The 14,636-nt window shown below is 36.4% G+C and overlaps 1 protein-coding gene across 4 annotated transcripts in view; it reads left to right on the plus strand.

Annotated features, from left to right (window-relative positions):
* The window catches only part of htr2cl1 (5-hydroxytryptamine (serotonin) receptor 2C, G protein-coupled-like 1), a 78,656-nt gene that overhangs the window by 53,208 nt on the left and 10,812 nt on the right, over nt 1-14,636 (plus strand). For 3 of the 4 annotated variants that reach the window (XM_017356782.4, XM_073905909.1, NM_001129893.1), the window contains 1 exon segment: nt 13,827-14,027. In XM_017356782.4, coding sequence (XP_017212271.1) covers nt 13,827-14,027 — 201 coding nt within the window. 4 annotated transcript variants of the gene reach the window in all.

Genomic DNA, 14,636 nt, shown 5'->3' on the forward strand with positions numbered 1-14,636 from the left:
TGTTAGACCTAGTAGATTCGGACACGCCCTTAAAGCTTTTGTGTCATGCACTTTATGCTTAGATCGTTAAAATGGAGCCTAAAATATCACTTTATATCACTATTAAACGTGTTAACATAAAACATAAAAAATAAAAAAAAAATTCAAACTTTGCAAAAAGAAAGAAAGATCAAGAAAGAGTTGTTGGAAGAAAGGTCAAGGTCCCGTAATCCAATTCAAAATGATAAATAATGGGGGGGGGGGATTTTTTTTTTTTACAGTGCAAATTCACATATAAGTCAATAAATTACTCAATAATGGTGTATAATTACTCAATACTCAAAGATTTCTTGTGGTCTTAGTAATAAGCCAATAGATAATAGTGTATTAGTGTGTGTGTGTGAATGAGTGTGTATGGGTTTTTTCAGTACTGGGTTGCGCCTGGAAGGGCATCTGCTGTGTAAAACATATGCTGGATTAGTTGGTGGTTCATTCCGCTGTGGCGACCCCTGATAAATAAGGGACTTAGCCGAAGGAAAATGAATGAATGAATGAATGAATGAATGAACAGTGGGAAGTGCTACTTAAACTAAAGTGTTACCAAAATCCCTTTTGTAAATGTATGGTGTCTTATTTGACCCTCATCTAGTAGGGGATGTACAGTACTAACACACAATAAAACCAACCATGTATGTTGTATGGGTTTTGGCATCTCACAACCAGAGTATAAAAAACGATTTAGTCACCTAACCAAACACACACACACACACACACATATATAGGCACACACACAGATTGAACAGATAAAGATGGCGTACAGGGATTCAGCTGCATGTCTGCCTGTTGTCATAAACAGCGAGTCTGTGATGGCCATTACCAGCAAGCTGTCAGAGCAAAATATCATCAACTGTTTGAAAGTGTGAACGTGACACACACATACGCTTTCACACTCATAAACTCATACACACACACACACACACATGCACTGACATAAAAATAGTTTTCCACTGCAGTGGATGCGACAATGATGGATTTCTCACTCCTCGTTTCATTTTCGCTGTCTAATAGTGTGTGCGATTGTGTGTGTTTGGTCGGGGCAGCGTGGCTGGTATGTGATTGAACTGCCATGTGACTTTCAAAAGATACAGCCGTCTGACCTTGATTCAGACTGTTTAATCTGCGCGAGTCGGGCGTTAAGTTCAAAAATGGATGAGGAGCAGGGTGAGATATGGGGTTTATGATGGAGCGCTGTGGCCTGCTCACATGTATTAGCGTCTGGAGGAATCAGAGGTAGCGTATCGCTGAGGATCAGCCAAATACAGACAAGGAAAAAGAGCGAGACGATGCTGTAGGAATGAGTTCAGAGAGAAGCATTTAGAGTGATTGCCTGTGGGAACTTACAGTGTTAGGAAATGTTTGAGATTTGAGATATACTGATACTCAGCAGCTCAGATGGCGCTGATCTCACCAACCAATTCTGTCTAAAACATGTTGGTTCTGGAATTGTTAAGGTTAAGCTACTATTTTTATCCTTCTGAACGTCAGATCTAGCTATTTTATTTTCTCCAGTTCATTTGACCCTTTTTTCTTTGCTTTTAAGTCAATATAATCTCATGACAAAATGTAACTCTTTTAAACTTTTGCTGAATTTATGACACATTCATATGCGTTTATATGAGGACATGACTTTTAGATCAGTCAAAGCCTATTAGCTGAATGAAATACACATAAAATAATATTAAGGGGAGGGGAAAGAGAAATATACATTTAGATACATGTCGGCCACTTTATTAGGTATACCTGTCCAGCTTCTTGTTAACCAAATTTCTAATCAGCCAATCACATGGCAGCAACTCAATACATCTAGGCATGTAGACAGGGTCAAGACGATCTGCTGCAGTTCAAATTGAGCATCAGAATTGGGAAGAAAGGTGATTTAAGTGACTTTGAACTTGGCATGGTTTTTGGTGCCAGAAGGACTGGTCTGAGTATTTCAGAAACAGCTGATCTACTGCAAGATGCTATCATGTCAATATGGACCAAAATCTCAGAGGAATATTTCCAGTACCTTGTTGAATCTATGCCAGAAATGATTAAGGCAGTTCTGAAGGCAAAGGGAGGTCTAACCCGATACTAGTAAAGTGTTCCTAATAAAGTGGCCGGTGAGTGTCTATAATTTGTAAACAAATACAAACAATTGTGTTTTTTCCTATATGAGATACAATATTACACCTTATATAGTACTGCATATGGGAATATTTAGCTAATTAAAAACAGCTCAGCACTTTTGTTCAGTTTTTCAATATAAATTCACCTTTATTCAATATTTCAATAAACTTTTTTTCGAATAAATAATAGTAACACTTTACAATAAGGTTGTAATAATTCATGTTAATGCATTTACTAACATGAGCAAACAATGAACTTTATTACTGTTTTTGTTTAACGTTAGTTAATGGAAATAAAGTTGTGAGTTGTTAGTTCATGTTACAGACACTTACTAATACTCAGCTGCATTAATGTTAACAAGCATGAATTTGGATTTTCAATTCAATTCGAGTTTATCTGTATAGCGCTTCTCACAATAGTTATTCTTTAAAAGCATCTCTATGAAAGGTGCACATTATTGCATAACAATCAAAATAAAAAAAAATTAAGGTTATTAGTTACCATTACTTTATTAGTTATAACTTTAACTAATTAACCAGTAACTAACAGTGCAGTTAGTTAACTAATAAAGCATTAGTAGATGTCAAACTATGTAAATGTTATACTATATATATTAATAAATACTGTGCAAGTATTGTTCATTATTAGTTTATAGTTCAATTATAGTCATTATTGATAAATATATATAAACAATACTTTACAATAGTTTACTCACTGTAAAAAATGTAATGACAAAATTTAACTTAAAAATTTTAGTATTTAATATTTGAGATGACTAGAAAAGTTAACTAAAAACATTAAGTCAGCAAGAATAACAGGGTTTTCAGAAGTTTTAATGGTTTCAAAGTTTGCATTTTATTCCTGAAAACTATTTTTTTAATGTAAAAAAAGACCCAAAATGACTAAAAAGAATGTCCTTTTTCTTTAAAAACTAACTATGTCATGTAAACACGCCATTGAGGCATTAAAATGTGTGCATTATATAGGAAATAATAGGCTACAAAGGGTTAGAATGTGCACTCTTATACATCTACATTGATGCACTTGACAGATAATGTATCTTTATCAACATCAAATGCATTCAAGATTTATTTTTGTGGACATGCATGGTATCTTAAAACCAATCTGTTAAATCTGTATTATTAGCCTTATGCTCTAGTAGCTACAAGAGCAATATTAGATTAGTATCTCATTTTTAATAGAGAATCAACAGTGTATGTGCATGCATGTGTGCCTGTCTGTTTGTGTGTTTGTTTGTGTGTGACTAAGCAAAGCCATGAGCTAAGCTGTTCATCACGGATGTCGGAAAACAGTTGAAAGAGCCTAAGGAGTTCATTACCTTCCAGTGATATCAGCGATGAACAGAACGCAACAAATGATTTTTTTTCATCTCTTAATAGTGTTCCGACACTCCACCTCTGTCTGCACTGAGAGAGAAATGAATCCGTTGTACATGTAAATCAGGGCTGAGTTTATCAGTTGTTCCAATTAATCAAAGCGAGATGCAAAGGGCCAAAGGCAGCTGGACCAATCAAGAGATGAAAGACAAGTGAAATTAGAGAGAGGTTTATTTCGGTCATCAACATGCAGATGAAGCTGCATGTTGACATGCGAGAAAATGTTGCCATGTTAATGATGTTTCAGACCCTCATTTGGTATACAGCCACACAGTTCAGATCAGTCAACATACAGTTTGTAAATTGCAACTCAGGCTCATTATTGATATGTACCCCATATACATTTCTGGAGAGCGTAAAATGTGTCCCAGAAGGTGTGTTTTTTTCAGTTTTTGTTTGCACAAATCCACCAGAGGCCGACTGATATCCCTACCCACCCCTTTCGCTAAACCCAACTGACAGTGTTTTCGAAACTATGACTGAGGCGATATTTTATTTATTGCCTTTTGTTTTTTTAGCTGCTTTCTGGAACAGTTCTTTGCTGGACTAGAACGCCGGTCTGTGTCTCAAGTCCGTTGTTGCATATATAAAATTTGGGAAATATTAAAAAAGAAAAAAAATATATATACACAGTTGAAGTCAGAATTATTAGCCCCCCTTTGATTTTTTTTTCTTTTTTCAATATTTCCCAAAAGATGTTTAACAGAGGAAGACATTTTTCACAGTATGTCCGATAATATTTTTTTCTTCTGGAAACAAAAGATTCTTTCTTTTTTCTTCTTATTTGTTTAATTTCGACAAGAATAAAAGCAGTTTTTAATTTTTTAAACACCATTTTTAAGGTCCAAATTTTTAGGTTTTACAGAACAAACCACCATTATAAAATAACTTGCCTAGTTACCCTAACCTGCCTAGTTAACTATTTTGCTCTTTGTTCAAATGACCTATTAATTCTTGAGATTTTTTGGGACAGCTTAATTATATATATACACACACACACACTAGTTTTATATATACATATTTACACTAATCCGTTTTAGTTTTAAAACACACAGGTTTTGCTATGGTTACGCTTTCCATCCACACTACTAGTTTTTGTTTGTTTGCTATTTGGCTTTATTTAATCAAGCACCTACTTAAGGTTTCTTTGGGAAGTGCACACTGATTTCTTTTCATCTCTTGGTAACAGTTTACTTTAAGGTGATGTATTTACATGCGTGCCATGCACATGTCACAGACTGGCAGTAGTAACAATAGTGACATATACAATAGTATAACAAAAAACCAGGGAAAGCTAACAAGATGGGGAGTGACATGAATAAACACGAGGGCAAAACAAAAATAAACACTAAAACAAGACAGGGACTGTAACACACATTAATAATTACAATGCGTTATGCATAATTACATGTTACTAAGCCTAAGCCACATTCTAAATCTAACCACATTGTAAGTACATGTGATCAATTAATGTTACTCAGTAGTTGAATGAATAGTATAACTATGTCACCTTAAAATAAACTTTAACCTATCTTTAAAATTTTTTTTTTAGAAAGGCAGGACAGAGAAGAGCAACAATAACATGGAAAGACATTGTGAGAGTGGAAAGAATGTGTTTTTGAGCTATAAACTGCGTAAACATGTTGCATTACATAAGACTACTTTAATCAGATTCAAAATCCAAACTGGAAAATATTTGTTTAAAGGCAACGCTGTAGAAATGGTGCACAGAACAATCTGATATGATTTATTTATTGATTATTATATCTCAAACTAATTTTGTTGTCAATGTCAAATTCTTTTCACCCATCATTTTTAAAATGGTGCAATGCAGAGCCATACAGTCTGGCTTGAAGAGATTCAAGTTCACTCCACAATGAAAATTCTCTCATCATTTACTCATCCTCAACTTGTTCCAAACCAATTTGAAATTTCTTTCTTCACAAAAAGAAGATATTTTGTAGAAAGTTGGAATGCAGCAGCCATCGACTTCCATTGTATATCTGTTCCTACTATGCATGTCAATGGCTGCTTTTTCCAACATTTTTCAGAATATCTTGTTTTGTGATCAACTAAAAAACATGTCATTATCGTTACTCAAAGCTTTGTGTGCTTTCCTAAATAGAACTTAAAATAATCTAAAGTTCAACTTAAATCTGCATTTTAAAATGAAGAAAATGAGGATGGTTGGTATGCAAATACCAACACTGGCTCATTCTGAAAACATAGCCCTATATATATTTCTGGAGATCCCGAATAATGTAGTCAGAAGTACGTATGGCTGCATTTTATCTTTAAAACAAACACTACCGGGCAGTATGATGTTGTTCCTTTTCACGCTTACCAGCTGACAAACCTCCATATGGGCAGCTTTACCACTGTTACCAGTCTGTCCAGTAGATCGCTATGTACAGTACGTCGGCTGACTTGAGACGCAGAGAGGAGTTGACGATGATGATGGGGTTTGAGTCCGGTGAAGAACGGTTCCAGAAAGCGGGTAAAACAAAAACAGCCAAAAAATAAAATAAACAAGTAAATCACAGGGTGAGAATGTGGTAAAACCTGAAAATGTGGTAAAAATCAGGTGAGGGTCTTTTTTTTTTTTTTTGCATTGCTTTGTTTAATTGTTGGTTGGTTTTAGGAAAGGAGGGTTGGTCAGTCAGTCAGTCAAGATTGGTGAATTTACGAGAGAACAGCAGGCGCATGAGAGACATTTGAGATCTCAAAAAATGTACACATCGACCTCTGGTGGATTCATGAAAACAAAAAATGCAAAAAACAAAACAAAAAAAAATGCAGCTCCTGGGACGTATTTCGCGATCTCCAGAAATGTATTTAGTGGTACATTTTCAGAATAAGCCTGGGTTGGCAAAAGCAATGGAAAACTGGAGGGTGGACATGTTAAAGGATTAAAAAAGATTAAAGTTTGTGCCATATGAACACAACATCAACTTGAGCACTTTATTTCACATCCATGAAAATATTTCAATAGTAGTTGAGGCTAGAAATGTACAACTTTTACACTGGCTGCCTTTTTTTTCTACCCGCAGGAATTAAACCTTCATTTGACAGCTTGAATCTGACCTAATACCTTCACTACCTCCTCTATATCCCACTTTATCTCTTTCTCCCACCTCACATTTAACCCCCTAGTCTGTAACCTGGCGAATCTGGCGCTGTCATTTTTTTTCTCATTTAGGGAAGGTGTAATTGCATGTGCTGTGGGCTATTTGAGCGGACAACAGCACATGAATGGGACCACTGCAGAGATATGGACAAATAAACGAGGAGGGGGAAAACCCCCTCGCTCGCCATCTGTGTCAGAACACTTGCTGCTCCTGCTCTGGCACAGGACTTTGTTATCATTAATTTCACTAACTTGGCATCCCACATTCCCCTCATCTTCAGTCCAGGTGTTCTGAGCTCCACAATGCTCTGTCTGGATTTGGACTAGTCTCATTCAGCTCATGATTGGATTGCCTGCGCTCGCTCCAGGCTTCAATAAAACACTAAATTGACGGTGACTCACGCCTCGTGTGGCGCTAATGTCATCTGAACCCTCAGACATGCCCCTCTAGACCTGTAGCCCTTGCTGTAAGAGTATCTGACCCTGCATTACAGCTTGTCCTATCTAAGGGACGTTTTCATTTGGCCACTTCTATCACCTAAAAGCCTACCAATCCAAGGCTGAATTTTTGTATTACAGGTTTCAACTTAAGGTCTGTGAAACTAAAACTTAGCAAAAAGTTGAAAGTTGGTCTTCAAAGCCTGTATTATGGATTATAAAAGGTCATATTTTGGTTTTGGGGGTCTCCAAAAACAGTTTCATTGTCTTATAATATGCATTTATTTTTACTTAATTATCCCAACAACTCTCATTATGATTTGTTAAGTGATTCAGCGGTTCCCAAATCCCCTTTGAGTGATGTTAATCTGCGCTGATTGGTTCGATGACCCAGTCTGTTGTGATTGGTCGACTGCATTCAGCGCAAGACGGAGAGAAACTCCCACTATGGTTATTAAATAGCCAGAGTGCAGAGTATGTGTGTGAGCCCAATGTAGGAGTGCATTAAAGCAATGTAGTTAAACACCAGCATATTTCTCTATTCTTAGCCATAACCCCAAGTAACGATACACATTTAGTATTAACCCACACCAGGGCTGGACTGGGGCAAAAAATCGGCCCTGGCATTTTGAGCCAGTGCAGCCCACTAAATTCAATCAAAATGCTATTTATCTATGCACGTCCAATATTGTTATCAACTCATATTCTATAAAACACAAAAGCCATATATATGAAATAAATAAATAAATAAATACAAACTTTAATCTCAATTTAATTTCTGTATACTGTCCATAAAGATATTTGTTGAGTTCTAAAAAATACACTATTCATTCATTTATTTTTCTTCGCATTAGCCCCTTATTTATCAGGGGTTGCCGCAGTGGAATGAACTGCAAACTAGTCCAGCATGTTTTATGCAGCAGATGCCTTTCCAGCCACAACCCAATATTGGAAATCACCCATACACACTCATTCACACACACTCATAAACTACAGCCAATTTAGCTTATTCAATACACTATTCACTCAGCCTATATTCAATAATAAACATAACAAAAACTGCCTGCTAATGCATGGGTAAATCTTCAAAGGGAACAGTGTACTTCATTCACCTCATCTAAACAATGAAAACATAATATAAGTCAAATTTGTTTCATTTTGATATTATGATTAACAGACACCAAACAGCCTCGTGTAGCTGCATATTTATATAAGCATCATCTTCACTCTGCATATTTATAACAAAACAGGGCTTAAATATAACTGTCTCCTTTCATTTTCATTGAAAAGAATGAACTTTACCCTGTCTCTTTTGCAGAATATCAGTTTTAATAACCAATAATGGCCATTATAACAGTATAACGTACATTAAATTAAAACAATAAAGGTAAGCAATCAGTCAATGTGCAGAATCAGTGTATGTGGTTACATAAATTAATATATTAGCTTATCTTTGCACTCAGCCAAAACAGTTAACTGAGAACAAGTGATTCAAATGACATAAAAATTGTTAGATAGAGAAAACAATATGAATTCAATATCACGTTTAACAACTATAGTGAGATGAGATCATAGAGGAAAGGAACTGTCTGACATGCACTATACTCTCACCTGGGGTTTATGCTCACCCACTGAACTACTGGCTGGTCACGTGATTTGCGCTTTTAGCTGTGTACTAGAATGAACGGAGAACTTTTCAGAACCGCTAAATGAAACACCGGTGTATTTCCCGCGATTTCTCTGCGCCTCCCTTGCGTTTCTTCTCTCTGACTCTCGACTATTTTGACAAATACACACAGACGACGCACGCTCACACGCCAAAATAGGAGTTTGTGATTGGGCCAGCCCAATGTCAATACAGAAAAGAGCCAATGGGCTGCAGAGTGTCATATGGGCCGGCCCGGTCTGTCTGTCCGGGAAAAAAAGCATCTACTTTCAGAGAGTCACAGATCACAGCAGCGTCAATTAATAAGGCAGAAAAAAAACGATAGGCTGCTAAGCCTTTTATGGGCCGATCAGATCATAAGACGATGATCAGCCCGGCCCAAAAAGTACGTCGGCCCACCGGCCCACTGCCAGATGGCCAGTCCGCCCCTGACCCACACAATGGCAAAAGTTGACCGCGCCACGCATGTGTGTGAAAAACTGTAGGTGGCCATAGCAAAGACAAATTGCAGAGGATCGCAAGCTCAAAAACGCATGCGTCGCATTTTCAACATGGTTTTAGACGCGATATGTGAATAGCCCATAAAGATTTAACCTGAGAGATACAGTACAAGCACTGATCTATAATAAATAAGTGATTACAAGAACCCAGGGACATTCTGATAACAAAGTCTTGCGGTTGTTTCTGGAGACCGCAAAATACCTCCCGGGAGATACGTATTTTTGCAGTTGTTGTTTTCGCGAATCCACGAGAGGTCGTTGTGTGCGCTTTTTTGTATCTCAAATGTCTCTTGCGAGTGGCGTTTGCGCCCGCGCTGTTCTCGCGAATGACCGCTGCCGACAGATCGTCTGTCTGAATAAATGATTAGCTGGGCGACCGGCCAATCGACTGACCCCCCTCCTCCCTCCTTAAATGCTACCAATTTTATCTTAAAAAATGAATTGTAGCCATACGTACCTCCGGCTACATAATTCGAAATCTTCTAAAATGTCCACGGGACTACGTTTTTAGAATGAGCCTGTGTTGGATTACATTGAGTGATTACATGTTACAACACACAATTAAATGCATATGTTGCAGACTATACAAAACGAGGCAACCTTTTTAATCACACTTACAGTTTGTATAGGAATGAGAAACACTTACAGGATTTGGAGGAAGAAAAAACTGGTAAATGTAATCTGTGTAACAGTTACTGACAGTCTCATACATTCATAGACTTTGCTGCTCCTTCCTTTAATTTCAAATGGCCAGTGAGTCCCTTGTTGGAGCATAGTTTTTTGTATTACTCATCAGAAAATGACAGTAACAGTATATATATCTGTATCAATTCCATGATCACCTGCGCTCCGTTAGTGACTGAAAGGAAAGACGCGTTCACGTTTTACCGGATCCGGCACTTCATCATGTGTCAAACTTGATGCGTGCAGGCAAAAGATCCAAACACAAAACAAATCATTCATTCAACTCTTACTCAGGGCGATGCGGTGGAGCAGTAGGTAGTGCTGTCACCTCACAGAAGAAGGTCGCTGGTTCGAACCATGGCTGGGTCAGTTGGTGTTTCTGTGTGGAGTTTGCATGTTCTCCCCGCGTTCATGTGGGTTTTCTCCGGGTGCTCTGGTTTCCTCCACAGTCCAAAGACATGCGGTACAGGTGAATTGGGTAGGCAAAATTGTCCGTAGTGTGAATGAGTGTGCATGGATGTTTCCCAAAGATGGGTTGCAGCTGGAAGGGCATCTGCTGCATAAAAAATGTGCTGGTTAAGTTGGCGGTTCATTCCGCTGTGGTGACCCCGGATTAATAAAAGGACTACGCCGAAAAGAGAATGAATGAATGAACTCTGACTCAACTCTTTCCTTTAAGAATCAATAGTTTTATACACTGTGCACTTTCAGATTTAAACCTCAGCTGGATGTTTTCTTTTAATTAGTGCTGTGTTACAAACTGCATGGACGATCATTTTCAAAAACCCATAATAGGGGCTCTTTAAGAAACTCTTGATACATTTGTTAGGAAAATATCACTATTTTTGTTGATAAGTTGTCCTAAATCAACATGAATCCTATATCAAATTGTGATGTTTGGAGGATTTTTTGGTTTGGGACTGTAAGTAGCATCTAAAATGTGAAAAACACTAGAAAATACCCTGGAAACATCCCAAAACATCTTAGCAACTGCATAGCAATTCACTAGCAACCACCCACAACATCCTGACATCTTTGTGCTGATTTTTGCCCTGAATGGCAAAACCACTGTACAAATGTATTATTTTAAAAGGATACTTCACCCAAAGATGAAAATTCTAAAGTCCCTCAAAGATCAAAAATTGAAGTAATAGGTGTGTGAGAAAAATGTTAATATTTTAAAGTTTTCCAACTTGTCCATAATTTCCAGCAAACTGTCAGCACGTTGTGCAAGTCAGCATGCTGTGAAACATGGAAAATTCATGACTTACTCTCAAGCAATTTTAAACGAGTTTCCATTTTCTGTTGAACACAAAATAAGTTTAGAAAAATGTTAGAAACCTTGATGACACTTTAAAATAATGGTTCATTAATGTTAGTTAATGTATTTACTTATATTAACTCTGAATACTCTTGTAAATCATTTGTTAATGATAGTTCAGAATGAACTAATGCATTTTTAAAATCAGAAGATGTGCTTGTTTACATTAACTAATGCATAATGTGTCAATATGAACTAATATTGTTTAACTGAACATTAATGTTAACAAAGATGAATAATGGTCCTTTTCTCCAGCCGATCATGTTTACACATATTCTAGTTGTAGTGTACTGATATCATAATGGGCTTCTTTAAAAAAAAATAATAATAATATATATATATATATATATATATATATATATATATATATATATATATATATATATATATATATATATATATATATATATATATATATATATATATATATATATATATATATGTGTGTATATATATATGTGTATTTCAGAAGCTTATTACATATTACATATTGTTTTCCCTCTATGTTCTTTGATTGCCATCTTTGGTGTTGGCTGTTTTTTTTTTTTTTTTCCAAAATAAATTTATTGGGTTTGAACTACATAACAAATACATTTAAAAAATAAATAAAAAGGCAAATGGTTAAAAATGTGAAAATAAATATGTTTATGAATTACATAAATTCAAATAATAAAAGTACATAATTAAAAAATTTAATAAATAATAACAATGTTCAGTACATTTTTGTATCTTGCATTTCACAGCTTTCCAGTGTTACTGATTAAACAAATTTGTGAACTGTTGCTGAAACTTAGTACATCTGAACAACAATAGGAGACACCAACAAGCAGTTCTAAGGGTCCACGCATATTGTGCGCCACCAAATATATTATAGATATATGAAATAAACATAACTTGGTAACTGGTGTGTCTGTGTTGCCTTCTCTCTAAACTACAATCCGATGTTATTGCATTTGCTTCATCGGTCGTGAGAAGACACATTTTGCTTCATTGGAAGTGTCCAACTTCTCCTCTCGTAACCCCACGTTTTGCTTGTTTATGTGAAGGGGTAGGGGTGTCACAATTCTCTTTGGTTTGAAGGTGTAGGGCTAAGAGGAAGGGCTAGATAGCCCTTGAAACTGGGATTTTACAGGACCACACTCAAAACCAAGGGATAAGAAAATTTCCCAGAATACACCAGCCACACGGAAGTAAGGAGATGCACAAATTTATATTTTTTGTCATTATTATGAATTTTTACGACAAACAAGGTTAATTTTTAATACACTCATAACGGCGTTGCTTCTTTTTACAGTGTCTACTATAATGTTAATGTTGGTTTTGTGTGTTTTCATAAATGAATTTGGCCATGCTGTAAACATACAGTACAGTTATAAGCTCATTTCTTAGGGGTAGATTTGAAGCCCTTCTCTTTTACACTCTGTTTGAAGGGCCAAGGAAAAGGGCAAGGGGTACGAAAATAGAATTGTGTTTGTGCCTTTATGTTGTATTATGCCATCTAGTTGTGCGAGTATTCTCCCTGAATTGTATTTGTCATTTCCTTCCTTTTTTTTTTCTTTCTTTTTTTTTTGGACAATATACTTAAATATATAGTTTCATTGTTTATTTTGTGTACATTTAAAATGGTCTGTATGGATTATTCACATGATTCTTATTCCTCCTGTGTTGTGTTGTTCTCTGTTGTGTTTTCTATTTTTTTTTTACCTGTCTGTGCAATAAAGTGTATATATAAATGGTCACACTTTATTTATAAGTTACATTGCATCGACATGCCAACTAATTCTCATTGGATTATAAATGAACTGTTGGGTTGGGATTAGGGTTAGTGTAAGTTGACATGTACTTGCAAAGTTTCTTACAGTCAGTTAAATTTCTGTTGAAGGACCAGTATCAACAGATATTAAGCAGACAGTCCACTACTATTCAAATGGACCATCAAAATAAACTGTTACCAAATAAATAAATAAAAAGAAAAAGTTGCAGATAGGCTATAAATACTATGTGGAAAAAAACACAGTTTCCATCCCAGGTGTAACAAAACTGTCACTTCCAAATGAAGCAGAATTTGAATGTGCGTATAAATGCAAATAATTGACCCAGTCATTAGTGAATAAGACATTGTTTTAATCAAATAATGTAGTAAACAGGTCACCGTGCCATTTCCAAAAAGTTGAGCTCAACTAAAACTCTGCATTAATAAATCAGAAGCCATGGCTGGAACGGTCTGTTTTATAATTCTGGTATTGCATCTGAAAGGTTGACAGTGTGCATCTCTGACTCTCTTCGAATCGACACAACTCTAAATGACTTAGCTTTTACATAACCTGACTGTTTCTTAATGTTGGTTATTTAAAGCCTGCTGACATAACAGTCTCTTTTAGCTCTTGGTCTGGAGTCAGTCGTCTGGACTTTCATAATGCGATTTGCCAGGACCACTTTGCCTCATGTCTCCCCTATCTATTCTTTCTTTCTCAGCATCATTCTTTACTGTGTGACTGTTTTATTACAGATGTTTACAAAGCAATCTCTCTCTTTGTGTTTTCAGATTATGCCTGGCCACTGCCCAGTGCTCTCTGTCCTATTTGGATATACCTGGATGTGCTTTTCTCAACTGCTTCCATCATGCACCTGTGTGCCATTTCTCTCGACCGCTACGTGGCCATACGCAATCCAATTGAGCACAGTCGCTTCAACTCCCGCACCAAGGCCATGCTGAAGATCGCTGCCGTTTGGACCATTTCCATAGGTCAGAGAAACACGGATTTGATGATCTTGAGTAAAACAGGTGTTGTGATGAAAAATGCTAAAGGATGCTCTCCCTTGCAAAATTTGCTACCTCATTGCCTAATCCCTACCACACCTCCTAATCATAACCCTACGCACATGCTGGCAAATGAGGGGAAGTGTAATTTGGCAGGGGTGCATTCTTTACTCTTTGCGATTTTGTACTAATACTACTGTATATGATTGTAGCATGTCAGACTGTACAAACATGATCTCAGTTTGCAAAGGGGCTCTTTACACATCATCACTTCATGACTTTCAGTTTACTCTGGTTGGATAGCCATGTACAGTTGGCCACATACCACTGCTGAACGAATATGATACTGATCTTCAAATCCTGCGCTATTGACCTTATTCTGCAATGTGGAAGTGTACTCGTTTTTTCGATTGTTTTACAACTTTCAAATCAATTGCCTATAGGAGAAATTACTAGGAATAATAAATGGCAGAAAACTGTCAAACTACTTGTGTTCTCTTTAAACAAGTGTGTTCATGACTATACACAAAAAGCAGAATAATGTAATAACATCACATACATTTTCTACATCAAGAAGCTAAACAAGCTGTTTTG

This window comes from Danio rerio, chromosome 7, assembly GCF_049306965.1.
Source record: "Danio rerio strain Tuebingen ecotype United States chromosome 7, GRCz12tu, whole genome shotgun sequence".
Classification (NCBI taxonomy): Eukaryota; Metazoa; Chordata; class Actinopteri; order Cypriniformes; family Danionidae; genus Danio; species Danio rerio.